The following is a 16,158-nucleotide window of genomic DNA, read 5'->3' as shown; positions in this document are numbered from 1 at the left end:
GACTTAGCGCAGTGGTAACCCTAACCTATCGGACCACCTATTACTCTTGTACTCAGAGTCCTCGTGAATTCGTCCGCCGGTATACATACTGTCGCCGACAATGTTCGACTCTGTGCGATCCTATCTCTATGCTCGCCGGCCTATGTTCGCCAAAGCAGCAGGCATGTTCGGTGGGGTGTATATCGTAGCGCAGTACATCAGAGACCGAGTCGAGGAAGTAAAGTACAGAGTAGTGACAGAGAGAGTAGCAAAAGAAACGTGTGTGTCCTTATGTTCTCTACAGCTAAATTCGCTCACATTTTTACTTAGTCTCCGTCGTCGGTATGATCAAACTCGAGAGGATACATCTTACACCATCACTGCACTGATACCTACACTCGCAGAGCAAATACTCACAGAGATGGACGTAGAGGCTCTCACCAATGAGCTCCAATCAAGATCGCGCGCCGGGAGAGAGGCACGCACTCTTCCCGCTGCCCCGCTCAACCAAGAATACCTTAACGCACCTTCTCCTTCCTACTTTCATAATAACCCTTCCACACACCCGAAACCGGCCCCTGCCTCTGGATCAAATTCAAGTCTTGCCTCGTATGATGTAGATGCTCGAAGTGACCTCTCTGCGTCTGCTTCTCTTGCTTCAGAATCGTATGAGGCTTCAGTGAGGGAATCAGACGGAGGCTATGGCATACAGTCCACCCCGAATTTAGGCCACTCGCAGACTTGGATAGATACTTCTGTCAATTCTACCATGGGATCTTCATACTCCCATATCGACAGACCGCTCTCGCCAGAGGTCAATCATGTCCCTGAAGGGGCCCCGCCATATACCCCAGACCCTATCACCACTTCTGACCTCGAGCATGGTACCCAATCTCCCCTTGATCGTGACCCAGAATCGGCAACAAACCTCTCGGGTTCTATCGCCACGAGCAGCTCTGCAATGAGCCACATTGATAGGCCTGTATCCACTTACGATACCTTGTCAATACCGGTGCGTACTCCTCGCTGTTCATTGCGTGTGTTTCTGATAAGAAATCCATCTCATTTGCCTTCCTTATACCCTTTCAGGCGAACATACGCGTACCACATACACCTTCCCACTCTTCCCCGCTTACATCTACCTCATCAAACCATCTTCGCGACAGCACACGTAGTAAAGCCGAGTTGTGGAAGGATGTCAAAATACTCAGTACGTCAAGTCTTTACTTTTCCCTTTTCCCATTACTCCCCTTTACCCTGTATTTCATGCCCCCTGTTTTCTGCTTCCGATTTCTGGTCTTTGGGCTATTATGCCCGCGTGCTTTTCTTCGTGCGTGCCTTTCTTCAGCGTCGTGACCTACGTGCTATGCTCCTATCTTTATTCGATCAGCTTGTCCTTTCCTATGTTGTACTCTATATGAACTAACGCTCTTCCTATTATGCTGTATCTTTTCCCCAAAGCCCTGACGCGCACATTAACAACCCTGTACACCACTGCCCTCCTTTCCCTTCTGACCACCGTCCAACTTACATTACTAGCGAGGAGTAAATATGTCCATGGTATCTGGGAGGCAGCTCTCAAGGAAGAGAACGATTGGGCGTACAGTAAAAGCTTATATCATCTCCGCGACGACGATGAAGGAGAATTGGACGTGAGGACGATGCAAGAACTCGGTCTACGGATCGATCATGACGCAAGTAATATATCCAGTGCGGGAGACATGAGCATGAAAGCGAATATCCCACTACTAGCGGATATTCCGGAAGATGTCGCGGAATCATACCTCTCTCTGTCTTATCATATACTGCATGTGGGATGGAAAGAGGTGGGCGAACGTGTTGAGGAGGCCGTCAAGGCTATTTTTAATAGGTGAGTTATGCATTCTTTAAATTGGTTTTGATTTTCCTCTCTTGATCCTGTCTAAGTTGTTCGATTTTTTACTTTTCGGCTTTTTCTCCGCTGCGTATACTTGTGCTGATGACTGAATTGCTTTTGTCCTGCCTGGAATAGTGTATCGCTGAAAACAAAACTAGGTCCTTATGAACTTTATAGGCTTGTTAGTGATGTTCGCAAGAGAGTCGAGTTCGAGATTGAGGTCGATGATATTGGCGTTGGAAGGGAGAAAAGAGTGGGGTAAGTTGATTATATTCTTCCTTTTACTTTCCTGCCCTACCAAAGGGATACATGAAGAGGTTTTCTGGTTTGGGTCTCTTGAATCGTAACCGTCACGTTCAATGAATTAACCCGTTTTAATCGGCTCATCAAGGCCCTGTTGATCATTTTTACTAAGATGGGATAGTTCTCTGACTTCACCATTGTTGCCATTATAGATTCCTCTCGGCACTTCTACCTCCAGCCTCGGAGAAGCAAACTGATCAACCTATAGGTAAAAACATCTCTACCTATCTCACACTACCTTCCAAAACCCTTATCCATCTTTTCATACAGTGTTGTATGGAAGTGCACCAGGCTCGTCCCAATCGGTGAAAGAAGGCAAAATCCTCGCTGCTCTCCATGCCGAAACTCGGACTCTCCTCTCTTCGCAAGAATTTAGTATTGTACTGGAGGCATGTCTTGATCGTGCAACCGATGTACTGTTCGACGGCTTGGGGAAAAATGTCTTCGTTGAAGCGCGTGTAGCGCGGGGGGACGGCGACGGGGAAGGATATGGGCAGGAGGAAGACCTGAAACTCCGACTTGCGGGGCTTCTTCCTGGACTTGCGAGATGGAGCCAGTTGGCACTCAACGGACTACCGAATGAGCTTGTCGAGGTAAGTGTTCTATCAGCTCTTTACCAAAAAAAGCATTGTCGTTATCACTAGTGGCCTGTGTTACGCCTTTGATTTGCATGCTAACAATTGCGCTTGCAGAACCTGATGAATGTGAAGGAAGTAGCTGCTTGGGAAGCGATCGTCTTGGCGAGTTATGAGGAATGGTGTCTGTGATAGCGGTGTGTGCTGTTTCCAACTAAGAAGTATGTAATATTTTTACTAATTTGTCGATCGCTGTATATTCGTGATTAAGAGCAGTGAAGGGAAAAGGCAGTTTATTCTTGCGACTGCGAAGGTGTATTTAGGACAAACCAAATGCTAAATCATCTGTTCCCACAAGATGCTACATCCCTTCATCAACCGGTACGAGTACATTCTGTGCTAACGCTCTAAGCAGTAGGTCAGCCCCAAACATAATCATGGATGAAATTTCTAGCTTCCGTTATGTGGCTTATTGCAAAATGTTACAAGTAGTGACTGTAATTGCACCTAACAAATGTGTGGTCGCGTGATTATTACTGGTATCTGTGAATCCAAGGCCATGCAAAAAATAGGTAAAGATGGTCTGCAACAGTCAACATACTTGAATCTGAGTATTCTGCGGGAGGCTCAAACCGTTGGATAAATATATAGATAATCCCATACGCAGCAGCATACGGCAGACTGTTCGAGCGCAAAAGACAAAAATTAAATTAAGTCCAAATCGTAAGAAGAAAAGCTCTAATCAATGGAATACTTTCTCCCAAATGATAATAGCGACAAGGAGAACGAGAACAACGATGATAGCCACTGTCACAACCCTTTGTTGGTACATCCTAGATCAAGGCATTAATAACGGACCAGTGAAGAAGCGATAACATTGACATGCCGTCTAATCATCTTTTTGAGCGTACCCGACGCTCGGTCGATTGCAGTGTCAGCCGTGCGAAGCTAGCGTTAGAAAGAAGTACGTTAGTATGTAAATGTGTAAGAAGCGTGCCATGTAAATTAGTCGTACAGTATCTCTCGCGTTCTCGATTTGTTCTCTCTGTGTTCGAAGGTTGAATAGAATTTCAGCACCCTGATCTTCGGTCTCCAAAGCAATACGCTGCGAATCCTGGAGACGCCTTGTTCCATCTTCTAGGACAGCGGTTCCCGTCAGCAGCCGTGTTCTATCAGAGGTAGGACCATAAGGTTCGTCAGAAGTGGGTATACCGGCCCTCGCTGATGACATGAGGAGATCAGAGCGAGACAGCTGCGAGTAGGCATCTTTCGAAAGCTTCTTGTACCGGGACAAGTCAGCTTTGGCAGTTCGGAGCCTGTTCTGATACTGTATTTTGATGGACTGCGGTATTCCTTGGATTTCAATCTCCATTTGAGACACCTACAGGGCGTTGATAAAATGGCAGGATATATGAGCAACTGGAGAAAAATATGAAAACACAGCTCGCCATTTCGTCAGCCTCATCCAACTCCATCTCAACCCTCCTCAACGCCGCCTTCCTTTGCTCTGTACCGTTACGAATTAATATGAGCAAAAGGTACCCCAACAGTTTGGTATTCACACTCACCTGAGCTTTCCTCTTTGCCATCGACATTCAACTTTGATCCTATACTATCAACAATCTGTTGAAAGTCATGTTCATAAGAGTCAAATAACGCAGTCGGTGAATTATCCATGTTGTCACGAGGCCACGGGTCTGCGGGTGACGTTCACTGCTTGATAACTGTTACACAGATGAAGCTTGAATCTTTTGGCCTGTCGCGGTCAGTGCCTTGTGTCGTCAGTAGGAGAATGCAAGTGAGAGTTGTTGCTGAGAATGGCGCAGCCATGGCAGGGACCCCGGGAACTGCAATATATCTACCTTCCATATGTAGATGGCCTCACATCCTTTCCAGTATGCGGCTGTGTTTACCTTGACGATTCTACTTGGCTTTTAGGTATCAGTGTCTTCTACCTACGAACATTCATGATGCTACATAAACATCTTCAACGTTTGAAGTGGTGGAGGCACGATGCCTACTTATTTAATTCTCATTCGCGATAGAATATGTACAGTACTGTGCACCAAATCATATGTATTATACAAGCGATTCTCTAGACTTTTCTAGAGAACGCTGAGCTAGGAGCGATTTATCGGAACCGCTATCATTCACCCCCCATTCCTTGTCCGTCGATGTATGCAATGGTAGTGCTTTCATAACAAGGCTTACAAGCAACCCCAACCCAGCCACTCCAATGAGTACTTGCCAAAGTACACACAGGCTGTCTGCAAATGCAACTCTAACCTCTGATTTCAAAGGCTCTTCAATGGCAGAAACAAGTGGTATGACAGAATACGCGATTGCAGTTCCTAGTGGGAACACAGATGTAAAGTCATCTGGTAGCCGCTTGCTGAATGCGTTTTGTAGAATGGTGTCTCCAATGGTAAGACCCCATACCTAAAAGTCATGGTTACATATCAATACTGGAAGGCTGCATCAGCAAAACGTACCTGAGCAAAGTTGCGAAGGAAAGTAAAGAGCGCTAGTGCACTTGCATTAGAGGACACGGGTAACGGTGCGAGGACCGGGAAATATGTGGTAGTGCTGATGATTCCTATACCCACACCAGCGATGATCTGAAATCCTATGGCTATTCCGCGAGAACTGTCCGCATGAAGAGTACTGATCATGGCCAGTCCAATGATCGCTATTACCCAACCGGTCCATAACTGGATACGATATCCACGGGAAATGGTCACAGTTATACCCGCGATCACACCAGAAGGAGCTACTGTGAATGCAATGCCAAAGCCATCGACGCCCGAAGCAACAGGAGACGCTCCTTTGCAAGCCTGAAAGTATACAGGCAAGTAATCTTGAACGAGAACAAGTATTAGATGGCGCCATGAACGAAGAGGATAGTGACACACAGACGATACAAATGAGTAGAATAGGCATGACGAAAGTTTGAAGGAATCCACTTGCTCCTGTAACGGTAGACAAGAGCGAAAATGGGATCTACGCGACAGCAACATTAAGGTTTCGTCGAACTCAAAAGTTAACGGCTTGGAAGTGACGTACCATCGGATACTTAGGCACGTAGGATTCGTACACAATAAATACAAACAGGCCAACAAGCCCCAAGATAAGAGGAACAAGAACTCTGGCAGAAGACCACGGATATTGGACACCACCCCATGTCAAAGCAATGATACACGACGTTGTGCTTGCGATGACGATAAAGTTCCCACTAGAATGTAATGCGCTTAGTTTTGTGCAAAAGGGGCTGGGTTAGTACATACAGCCAATCCATACGCTCCCACTTTTCTCGCAGCGTTGACGAAGGTGCGCGTAACTTGAGGAACAAGAGTACCAAAAGACCTGCAACGGCACAGAATGGTACGTTTAGGTCTACAATGATGTCAGTATTATAAGCGAATAATGTGGTCTGGAGCTATGCTCACAAAAAAGCCATCTCCATTGGCCGCGCTGAGCGAGAGCTCCGCCGACAACGGGGCCAATTCCACTGGCAAGAGACCATGCTCTATAAACCGATCACTCAGACCGACACGCCCACCAAAGGTAAAAGAAAAACGTACAATCCTATCATACCGTTAAATAGTCCACGCTCGTGGAGGGGAACTAGGTCGGATAGGATGATCTGAGAGAGAGCGGCAATACCTCCACCTCCAACGCCCTGAATTGCTGAAATACCGCTTAACCATCTATATTTTTCTCGGAGCAGGACAGATGAATTCACCCCTCCCAATGATTAAATGACCCAGACTAGTGGCTGAACCACAAATAGTACTTCCAATCGCAAAAAAAATCAAAGCAGATAACATCACTGGTTTTCGGCCCCATATCTGTTGAGATGGTTTGAGCTGAGTTTGTAGGACAAAAATAAAATGAGTATAGCACCTCAGCAAGGCTCCCACTTAAAGGTACGAATGCGGTAGCGGCAAGTGCATATGCTGACCCGACCCACACAAACTGTGTGCCGTGCAGATCGTCAACGATCGTCGGTAGAGCTGTTGAGACAGAACACTTGAAGATGGTAATGAAGGGTACAGTTAATTAACATTAACAGGAATGATTGTGAGACTACTCACAAGTTCAAGAGCAGTGTTGAAGAAAGAAACCGTAAGAGACAAAAAGATAAGCCAAAATCTCCAGTCCCGTTTAGCACTAGTATTAGGAGGCAGCGACGGCGGTTGATCAAATGAGTCTGATCTCGGGTGCATGGCTTTACTTCAGGGTTAATATGTCGCTGAAAACCTTCCAGTCTCTTGGACATAGTTGCTTGGCTGACTTAAATACATAACTGCACAATGCACTGCTGGTAGTTTTTACTTGATATGCACGATGTGTGATATTTGAAGTCCAGTTTTAGACTGACCATATCGATGAGGTGCTCTCATCAAGCATAGAAGAACTTCACAGCATTCAATATTATCACATGCAGGCAAACGATCAGTGTAGGACTGGTCATTTGACTGTCCAAGCCTGAGAGTGCCGCGTAACGAACTTCGAGTGATCCTGCACTGCATGTCAGGCTGTTAAGTTGCCGGCGGATTAGAAGTGAGTGCTTCTTAATCAAGACCCTTAGATTGATAATCAAAAAACTCACTGGTTTGAGAGAGTCTACAGTCGTCAGAATGAAACGACTTGAAAAAAACTGGTAAGGAATATATTCAAGGCAACGTATTATTACCAATACCCATTTTCTGTCGCTACTCATTCTGGAAACCCAAGAAAAAGCCTTGCTACTCTGAATGTGAGGCTTCACTGATTTGTCTTATGATTGCAGAGTTTATGGACTAGTGATATCATATGCAAAAAGACTTGAAGCTTTTGGTCGGCTAATGACTATTCCAAGCGTGAGAATTTATCAATTCATCGCCACGGCCATACTTATTCGGGTTCTCCCCCTAGCATATGACCTCCAGGTCACAGATGTATGTGCTTATCTCTTTGATGTGATAGCTCTATTTTTTGTATCCCATATCTTGACACAATTTCAAGATAATTGAATGATGAAGATGAACTCCATGTTTGCTCATCCATCGGAACTATCTATAGAATCATGACATGTGCATAGGCACCACTACGTGGAGTTGAGGTCCTCTTACCCTGTATCTTTTATAAAACTATGCTTCGTGCAACAATAACCTACCTAAATATCTCTTGGATGCCTTTTGTTGAAACGCAGGTTGTGCGATCAAAAGATTCTACCTTCATTTCAGTTTCTGCAATGGGTTAGCTTTCAACAACCACTGGCATGGCTGGTATTTTCCCCCTGTGCTGTACCGAACTCGAGCGCTGGATCTTTCGAATATTGTCATATGACCTCGAGTGCACATGGTCCTTGTTATCTATCTGCCTCATCCTACTTGCACAACTGTACTTTTCAGAACTTCTTGTAGGATGTGGTAAGGAGCTACGTCTCTATGTCAAGCTGTGTTGATGCTGGGAATTCAGCTAATGCTATGCTGGAGTAGCACATGATTACATGGTTATCTATTGGCCGTTTATCCAGCAAATCCGTCACAATCAAACCCTGATACCGCTCGATCATGCAGTATATTCTCAAAAGTACTCGTAGTGCAACGCACAAATAGACGTGAGTAATTTATGAGCAATTTTGTTCGCCCATCATTATGAGTACTTCGTTGTACCGATAGTTTATCCTGAGCGATTCCTTCAATTGAGAAAATAAAGAATACAATCTACTGTGTGGCTAAAAGATCCATACACTAATATTTACACTACTAGTAGCAAAGACAGACACACGAGAAAAGAACTTCTTCCATGACTTTAACTTATCGTTACAGTTCTCCATATCCGTACATTACTCCTTATAGAGGGCAAAAAGTGAGGGGAAAAAAAGAACAAGCCACGAATGACTCGGTGAATACAAATAAAGGCGTGACCATACAAGTTCAAGAGCTCTCTGCCACTTTCTTCTTGATGACATCGACAACACCGGGTTCCGCGACTGTGCTAAGATCACCCAGCTGGTCGCCTTCACCTGCAACTATCTTGCGCATGATGCGTCGCATGATCTTACCAGATCGTGTCTTGGGCAAGTCGCTGACGATGAAAATCTTCTTTGGGGCTGCGAACGGTCCGATGACCTTGCGAACCTGCAAGACAAGCTCTTTTGAAAGTGACGCTTCGTCATTAGGATCATAAGAGAACTCCCTGATGATATGGTCGTATAATTAAAACAGCAGCAGCGAAGAAAGGCAAACTTACGGCTTCAAGGTGACGAAAGCATATACCGCTTGACCGGTAAGTTCATCTGCCGTGCCAATAACTACAAGTGCATTATACTCAGTCCATGATATAAATGTAGCTGATGCCTCACATACCAGCAGTCTCAGCAACCCCCTTGTGGAGAATAAGTGCTGATTCAATTTCAGCAGTGGAGAGACGGTGACCAGAAACATTGATCACATCTGTAGCAAGCGTATTACGGGCACCAAACATTGGCAAGAAAGAACAAGAAACATACCGTCGATACGTCCTTTGATCCAGATGTATCCGTGTTCGTCCCTGGCAGCGCCGTCGCCAGTGTAAAACATGCCCGGATAGGGCTGGATAAAACCTTTGAAAAACTGCGAACTTCCCAAAAAGCAGGAAATTCACCTTCATGTAGGTATCGAGGTACCTGTTGTGATCCTGGTAAATCGTCCGTGCGATTGAAGGCCAAGGTGTTTTGAGTACAAGTACACCCTCGACGTTGTTACCCTCCAATTCCTATATGCACGGAAGATAAAGCGCCCGATCTTGGAGCACATAGTGTAGCAACGTACCTTGCCTGAAACTGGGTCCAGAATTGCAGGTTCAATACCAAAGAACGGAACTGTGGCCGATCCTGGTTTGGTCTCGATGGCCCCAGGGAATGGAGTAACAACGATCGATCCTGTCTCCGTTTGCCTGGTAAACGACGGATTAGCATCGCTATGCATACATGCTAAGATATGCGTACCAGAAAGTGTCAACAATCGCACACTGCTTACCACCGACATGTTCATTGTACCAGTTCCATGCTTCTGGGTTGATGGGCTCGCCAACACTACCGAGTACACGAAGACTGCTCAGGTCATGTCCTTCAACATGGTGCGCGCCCAAACGGCGTAGCAACCTGATGGCAGTCGGAGCTGAGTAAAATTGTGTTATTTGGTGTTTTTGCACGGTTTGCCAATAACGCGCTGGAGTGGGATATACTGGAGTCGATTCAAAGACGGTGGTACTAACACCGTTTGCGAGAGGACCATAGACGATATACCTACAATCATAACGCTAAAAAACCAGGAATTGATCTAAAAGATAAATACATACGTGTGCCCAGTGATCCAACCTATATCGGCCATACACGCAAACTTGTCATCCGGATGGATATCGAAGACATATTTCACCGTCAGTGCTGCACACAGGAGATATCCACCTGTCGTGTGCACGACCCCTTTGGGCTTACCGGTGGAACCAGACGTCTGTAACTGGAGCTTTAGCATCTATCGCAAGTACGCGTGCAAACATCCTTACGTAAAGAATAAACAGAGGATCCTCCGATGACATTACCTCGGGCGGGCAGTAGTTGGGCACTTTGAGTGTCTCCTCGTGCCACCACTTGTCCCTACCCTCAGTCCAGGGTACCTCATTTCCTGTTCGTTTTAATACGAGGACGTGTTCGACATCAGGGCACTCTTTGAGTGCAGCATCGACGATCATTTTTGTTGCGATCGACTTTCCTCCTCGGCGACCTTCATCAGACGTGATGAGAACACGGGACTTACAGTCCTGTACACGATCGCGGAGGGATTCAGCGGAGAAACCAGCAAAAACCACCGAGTGGACGGCGCCGATACGCGCACACGCAAGGAATGCCGCAACAGCTTGCCATGTCATGGGCAAATAGACGGACACGGTATCGCCGCGTTTGATACCAAAGGATTTGAGTACATTGGCGATGCTGCAGACTTCGCGTAAGAGCTCTGCATATGTGATGAGTTTGCCTTCATTTGGCTCATCTGCTTCATAGATAATGGCTGTCTATTTTAAGGATCAGGGATCTGCGTTAAGGAGGCGATCAGTATTGACTGGTGCAGACCTTATCTGGGTGCTTGAATGCCCATCGATCGACACAATTGTAGGAAGCGTTGAGGCCACCCTCAGGGAACCAGGCGATGTCTCCTGTTTCGAAACCTCCTGCCCTTACGGTATGGAATGGGCGATCCCAGTAGAGTGTTTCTCTAGCCATCTAGACATTTTGATATAGCCATATATCGCTCATTACCGGGTAAGATGGATCTAAGCGATTGGGAGAACACACCTTTGCCCACCATTTATCAGATTCGTGTCCTACTGTTTCCTTGTGTGCGGTCTTGTATGCATGGTGGTCAGGCCCAACATGCGGCTTCTTGTGACCATTCTTGAGGCGAGGAGCGACTGGATGGATGGGGATTTCCGTAGTGAGCTCAGCCATAGTTTGGATATGGGGAGAAGTCTGATCGGTGAGAGGGCCTCTTACTTTATGGGAGGCGGATGTCCGCTCACCAGGCCACGGGGTCCTCTCTTGGCCCTGTGGCTGACGGTCACATCGATAACACCCAAGGCGAATCGACGCACGCTCTTTTCATTATTACTGCAATCACCCTACATATCGTACAAAAGTGTATACATCCATTCTCTTAAGCCCATCTCGTGCGGAGCAAAAGCGGACTTGGCTTTAAAACGGACTGGACTGGCTCAGACAACGAGGCTGAGGCGAAAGAACGGAGGAGACTCACTGAGAATGTGCTCACGCGTTAACCTTTCCTGGTTTAGAGTCCCTTCTGTGCTTCCGATGTTGTTTGTCCAGCACTCGCTTTGAGTTTTGGTGGTTACTCTATGTCTGGTTGACAGGCAAGTCTCTATTGTATGTTTGCGGAATGTGTGTTTACTCGATGCGTTGATAACTTGTTGCATGCGCAGTTGTCTTTGTACAGATTCAAACTCGAGACGCATTAGAATCTGATAAGGGATGAATCGCATCTCAACAAATTATGGCACGCCGATATGCGGGTACCGCGTTCCTCTATCGAAGCTACACTGTACTAGTTCTAATGCCGACCGGTCATCGTTCGCTTCTTTCCATGTCTCAACGTCGGTGCCTGGTCTGCGCAGATGGTAAAATATCCACGTGCGGTGGACTGAAAGGCTATTGGATGCCATCAGGGCGAGTGAATGGCTAAAATTTGACACCTACTCAGCTTTGGATAAGTATAAGTACAAGTATTTTGAGTGAAACCCGAAAAGGATCTAAATGAAGCAATATTTGCTTCCGCAGCACACTTTGTTGAAGCCTCAAGAGCTCTGATCTGCTACTTAGGACTGTCTCCAGAAGATCAGTCTGACGACTTGCCAAAAAAAAAGAAGCTCCATCTCGACCATAGAAGTCACTGTTGTCAACATGTCAATGTCATGCCCAGAATGTCACAAGGTCCACATGGCCAGGCTGTGCTGAAACTACAAAATTGATGCCGAGGCTGAGAGGTAGTTCTCTGAACTGATCAACGTTCTTCGGGATGGTGCGTGGTTTCTAAGTTATTGAGTGCAATCGTTGGTTGCGATCACAGCAATTCGCTCTTCTCTTTTACTCACATATCCGGCTATGCAACGAGACTCTGGTGGCATTGCGCTATCCCCGTAGGAATCCTAAGGACTTGGAAGAACAAAAGCGGGCTCCTCACCATCACTGTCATGCACCACTACTAGATCCGAACTATTGCCATCACGGCATCGCAGTCATCTTCCTCGGTGTTCATGTAAGCAGTAGATGCACTGTAAGCACTTTTTTGTGGCTGCGGATATAGATTGCAATGATTCTGATCTGGATTCTTAGAATATGACCACTATCAGTAACGCTGGGCGCTGATGACCGGTATGGCTGTGGCAGGGTTCCTCGGCGACACGAAGCACCACCCCAAAGCATGGAGCCTCTAAGGTCATATGTATAGCCTGATTCGACTACTGGCGTAATATAGTAATGGGAAATTCACACAGTAGTCCCATCGGCGCCGGACATGGCGTCTTAAAATAAGCGCATCCAGGGTATCGTATTTATCCCCTATAGTAAAGGATACTAGCCTGTGGCCGTTTCTGATTAAACGTTACATAGGCAGATAAGCATTTTGTCTTCTAATCACCGTCAAAGAGATATCGCTCCTTCACCTACTACAACTCAAATCGCATATTGGCATCCCAATTCATCACCATGCCCAGTAATAACTGTAGTGCGATCTTGAACTTCGATGCAGCAATGGCGTACCTTCCACCCGACACAGCATACCAGGTACAAGTAGGAGCAAATCTAGTAGTTGGCTCGCTGGGAGTATGCCCTTGATAAAAATCTGTATATTCGTATTCGTTTGACCATACTCTTTGTCTGACAGGCTATGGCCTGGGATTTCCTCACCAATCTCAATGGAGACTATCAGCTACTCTTCAAGCATAGGATCAAGTTACCGACCTTGGTGTATTTTTTCTCAAGGTGAGATTTATCGACAATTTGCAGAAACGAAGGGAAACATGACACGACCTAAGAGCGTTATCGTTAGGCTACGTTCTAGGGAGTGCCATCTTTCAGAGTAAGTACAGTACTGGCGGCCACGCGTCTCAGCTGGCCCGGATTCTTGGTGGTCGAACAAATGCTTAGTGTTTCTTTGATTTAGCAACTCCCATTGATCACTGTCAAGCACTAGAACAAACTGTTGACGTGTTTTACGCCTTCGCCGTTCCATTATCTTCTCTTTTGTTCTTCTTCCGTGTTAAAGCAGTTTTTGACAACAACAAGTACATTGTAACGACTGGCTTCATCCTCTGGCTTAGTGTTCTCGCATCATCTTTGTCCATCATCACAGCCGTTCACGCCATCACTATTGGACCTACCTCATATTGCACAGCAGAAAGCCTAAAGTCGTATGCTGGAGCGGCGCCAATAACGGTTCTCGTTCATGATACCTTTGTGTTCATGGCCATTTCATGGCGCCTTCTCTGGACTACTTCAACACACACAGGATTCAAAGGTTGGGCAAGAGCATTTGTATCCGGTGGTTATCTGCCAGCCTTGTCCAAATCCCTGTTACAAGATGGTCAAATGTATTACTTGTGCGTCTATCCGTTGTACCAAGAGAATGTGTGTTGACGTCTTGGCTAGGATCACAGTTGGCGGTAATCTACTGACTGTCATCATGGTTTTCGATAAAAGGGTACCATCAGTGTACCATACGATGTTTACGGTGCCCAATCTTATGCTAACGAATGCGATGGCTTGCCACGTTTTCCGAAGCACGAAGCTTGGTCTCATCAGAGGATTTAGAAATGACTCTAGCCTGCTATCGACTAACCGGTCAATTCACCTTCCTATACATCGACGCACTGCGCGCAGTGATAACATTGAGCTTGACCACGCTTTAGATATCACAGTGACGAAAGTGGTTGAACATGACAGCGACTTCTCCAATTCCATGGGACCGGAATCTGCGTCACCAAAGGATGACTATGGCAACTAAGTTACGATATAGTGGATTCGTTCTCAACTCTTATTGCTGTAATTCTGCTACGGTAATAGTGTAGCGCTCCTTCAGATATTGCATTTATTCCCAAGGTTCTTGAGTTTCGGTGTATTATTGCTACATATTCAGATGTTCTATTAATGTCGAGTTACAATTCACTCATTCCAAATCAGATTACCACATGTTTTGCAATTCCACAAGGCATCCCTCGCTGTTCAAAGCAGCTTGAATAAAAGCAACATCTTCTAGTGCCCCCACGGGACTTCCCAAACCGTCATCCCTCGTCCCAGCAACTGCTGCAAAAAAACTCCCTAACTCAGCTTCCACCCCTTTCACGGGCTCATCAATAATTTCTGTTCTTTCTGGCCCCGGCTTATCGTTCACCTTCGTGACCATTCTGAGATTGATGCGAAGGACCGGGATCTCTATTCCTCCTTGTGTGCCCAAGACTTTGGCCTGTTCCACGGAAAGCCAGCCGTCGGTACCTGTGATTATGATCCTGTTTCCTTGGGAGAGCGAAGTTGCAGGAGCTGCGAAACTCATTTCAAATATGCCGTGTGAACCATCATCTACTTTCACGATTGCGTTGATGGTATCGTGAGGCGGTAGGTACTTCTTGTTCAACGAAGCAAAACTGGATAGATGTGTCATCTTGCCGGGCAACATCACTCTCAGGGCGGCTGTCGAATGCTGTAAATATTTGGATAAGATTATGCCTCATCTCATTTGAGAATTTTACGCACTACTCCACCATCGAGCTATTCATTCCGGGTCAAATACATTCTGATAAAGCATAATGATCACGTACCAAGAAACCACCTTGATACTAAGAACAATTCCCGTTGCTCAGTAGCCCTTTGTCCAACGAGTGACGAACTTACATCAGGTATAGTACGCCACGGTGTTTTGTACCACCGGTTTCCTTTGTCCATATAATTCACTGCTCGCACATGGAAGAATATTACCTTTCCAATCTTTCCATCACGAATGATCTGTCCAGCAGTAATGTAGCCAGGCTCGGACTCGAAATTCTCCGCAATTCTCCACACAAGCCCTTTTGGCTTGTATTGTGTTTCGTAGATTTTGATCAGCCGCATACTCTCTGATACGTCAGGAGCTATCGGTTTGGCGCTAAGTACATGCTTTCCAGCAGCGAAACATTTGAGAATGATGTCCGGCTGAAGAGTGATTGGAAGTACGATGTTTACTGCGGTGATATCTGACCTAGATAGCAACGAGTCTAGGTTTTTCGTAGGGTCGTTATCATGGTAAACATCTGGAACGACCTCCAACTTGAGAGCGACTTCGCGTGCCAGTGCTTGAGAACTGCTCTCCGTACGGGAATATACTGCTTTAAGAGGAAACGCTGCAGCTCCTATCGATACGAGGGCTGGTACATGGGCTAAACGCACACTGTCATTACTATCCTTTGATCATGGTACGAGTTTGAATTAGCATGTACAAACCTTCTTTCGCATAGATACCAGCACCCAGCATGGCGAAACCTGATGTTTTTCTTGTTGACATCCTGATGGGTAGTAACGACGATGGGGGGTATTTTCAACTTCAGGTATGCCGCATCCTTGCTTATTCGAGTTGAAACCTCAGGCTGCCCGTGCGAGGAAGGTAAATTGTCGGACAAGTGCGTGACCTAGAGCTAAGCCACATGAAGTGTCAGGTGGTCATTAGACATTCATTAATAAAATTCGGACCTCTACACCTTTGCATTTCGACGTCTGCCAAAGCCGTTCAGCTCAATGTTGTTGTTCTGTCAAAGTTTGTCGCAAGTGCGAGTTGCTTCGACTCAGAATTCAGTTCCGCGGCGGCATGGATTTGGAAAAGCGCGGCGACTACATTTTACCATAGCGGAAGGATTTCGTCA

General features: G+C 46.1%; 7 protein-coding genes across 7 annotated transcripts; 2 read left to right on the top strand and 5 right to left on the bottom strand.

Annotated features, from left to right (window-relative positions):
- Positions 1 to 100: 100 nt before the first annotated feature.
- SERLADRAFT_412016 (uncharacterized protein) lies at positions 101 to 2,925 on the top strand (the record flags this gene model as incomplete). The annotated part of the gene is made up of 8 exons (XM_007324340.1): positions 101 to 258; positions 310 to 991; positions 1,069 to 1,189; positions 1,519 to 1,849; positions 1,991 to 2,113; positions 2,311 to 2,366; positions 2,429 to 2,751; positions 2,851 to 2,925. The coding sequence occupies 8 exons, from the start codon at positions 101 to 103 to the stop codon at positions 2,923 to 2,925; spliced, it is 1,869 nt and encodes a 622-aa protein (XP_007324402.1).
- Positions 2,926 to 3,014: 89 nt separating this feature from the next.
- Positions 3,015 to 4,519, bottom strand: SERLADRAFT_480436 (uncharacterized protein; the record flags this gene model as incomplete). Its single annotated transcript, XM_007324339.1, has 5 exons — positions 3,015 to 3,566; positions 3,620 to 3,681; positions 3,749 to 4,114; positions 4,182 to 4,240; positions 4,302 to 4,519. 5 exons carry the CDS (start codon positions 4,408 to 4,410, stop codon positions 3,476 to 3,478), a joined length of 687 nt encoding a protein of 228 aa, XP_007324401.1.
- Positions 4,520 to 4,812: 293 nt separating this feature from the next.
- SERLADRAFT_364217 (uncharacterized protein) lies at positions 4,813 to 7,004 on the bottom strand (the record flags this gene model as incomplete). The annotated part of the gene is made up of 10 exons (XM_007324338.1): positions 4,813 to 5,172; positions 5,226 to 5,590; positions 5,646 to 5,733; positions 5,797 to 5,965; positions 6,018 to 6,126; positions 6,180 to 6,259; positions 6,315 to 6,420; positions 6,476 to 6,581; positions 6,637 to 6,762; positions 6,828 to 7,004. The coding sequence occupies 10 exons, from the start codon at positions 6,957 to 6,959 to the stop codon at positions 4,813 to 4,815; spliced, it is 1,641 nt and encodes a 546-aa protein (XP_007324400.1).
- A 1,395-nt stretch (positions 7,005 to 8,399) lies between these two features.
- SERLADRAFT_364214 (uncharacterized protein) lies at positions 8,400 to 11,206 on the bottom strand (the record flags this gene model as incomplete). Its single annotated transcript, XM_007324337.1, has 11 exons — positions 8,400 to 8,919; positions 8,974 to 9,034; positions 9,090 to 9,176; positions 9,233 to 9,314; positions 9,367 to 9,477; positions 9,534 to 9,657; positions 9,710 to 10,009; positions 10,063 to 10,214; positions 10,267 to 10,773; positions 10,832 to 10,981; positions 11,054 to 11,206. The coding sequence occupies 11 exons, from the start codon at positions 11,204 to 11,206 to the stop codon at positions 8,658 to 8,660; spliced, it is 1,989 nt and encodes a 662-aa protein (XP_007324399.1).
- A 103-nt stretch (positions 11,207 to 11,309) lies between these two features.
- Positions 11,310 to 11,900, bottom strand: SERLADRAFT_480434 (uncharacterized protein; the record flags this gene model as incomplete). The annotated part of the gene is made up of 1 exon (XM_007324336.1): positions 11,310 to 11,900. The coding sequence occupies one exon, from the start codon at positions 11,752 to 11,754 to the stop codon at positions 11,470 to 11,472; it is 285 nt and encodes a 94-aa protein (XP_007324398.1).
- A 223-nt stretch (positions 11,901 to 12,123) lies between these two features.
- Positions 12,124 to 14,473, top strand: SERLADRAFT_480432 (uncharacterized protein; the record flags this gene model as incomplete). The annotated part of the gene is made up of 6 exons (XM_007324335.1): positions 12,124 to 12,545; positions 12,605 to 13,093; positions 13,155 to 13,252; positions 13,306 to 13,349; positions 13,434 to 13,869; positions 13,919 to 14,473. The coding sequence occupies 5 exons, from the start codon at positions 12,977 to 12,979 to the stop codon at positions 14,271 to 14,273; spliced, it is 1,050 nt and encodes a 349-aa protein (XP_007324397.1).
- On the bottom strand, positions 14,428 to 16,051 carry SERLADRAFT_364213 (uncharacterized protein; the record flags this gene model as incomplete). Its single annotated transcript, XM_007324334.1, has 6 exons — positions 14,428 to 14,966; positions 15,020 to 15,034; positions 15,085 to 15,102; positions 15,158 to 15,678; positions 15,743 to 15,933; positions 15,989 to 16,051. 5 exons carry the CDS (start codon positions 15,801 to 15,803, stop codon positions 14,451 to 14,453), a joined length of 1,131 nt encoding a protein of 376 aa, XP_007324396.1.
- Positions 16,052 to 16,158: the final 107 nt, after the last annotated feature.

The sequence above is a fragment of the Serpula lacrymans genome (genome assembly GCF_000218685.1).
Source record: "Serpula lacrymans var. lacrymans S7.9 unplaced genomic scaffold SERLAscaffold_19, whole genome shotgun sequence".
Taxonomy (NCBI): Eukaryota; Fungi; Basidiomycota; class Agaricomycetes; order Boletales; family Serpulaceae; genus Serpula; species Serpula lacrymans.
This window is presented reverse-complemented; position numbering and strand designations above follow the sequence as displayed.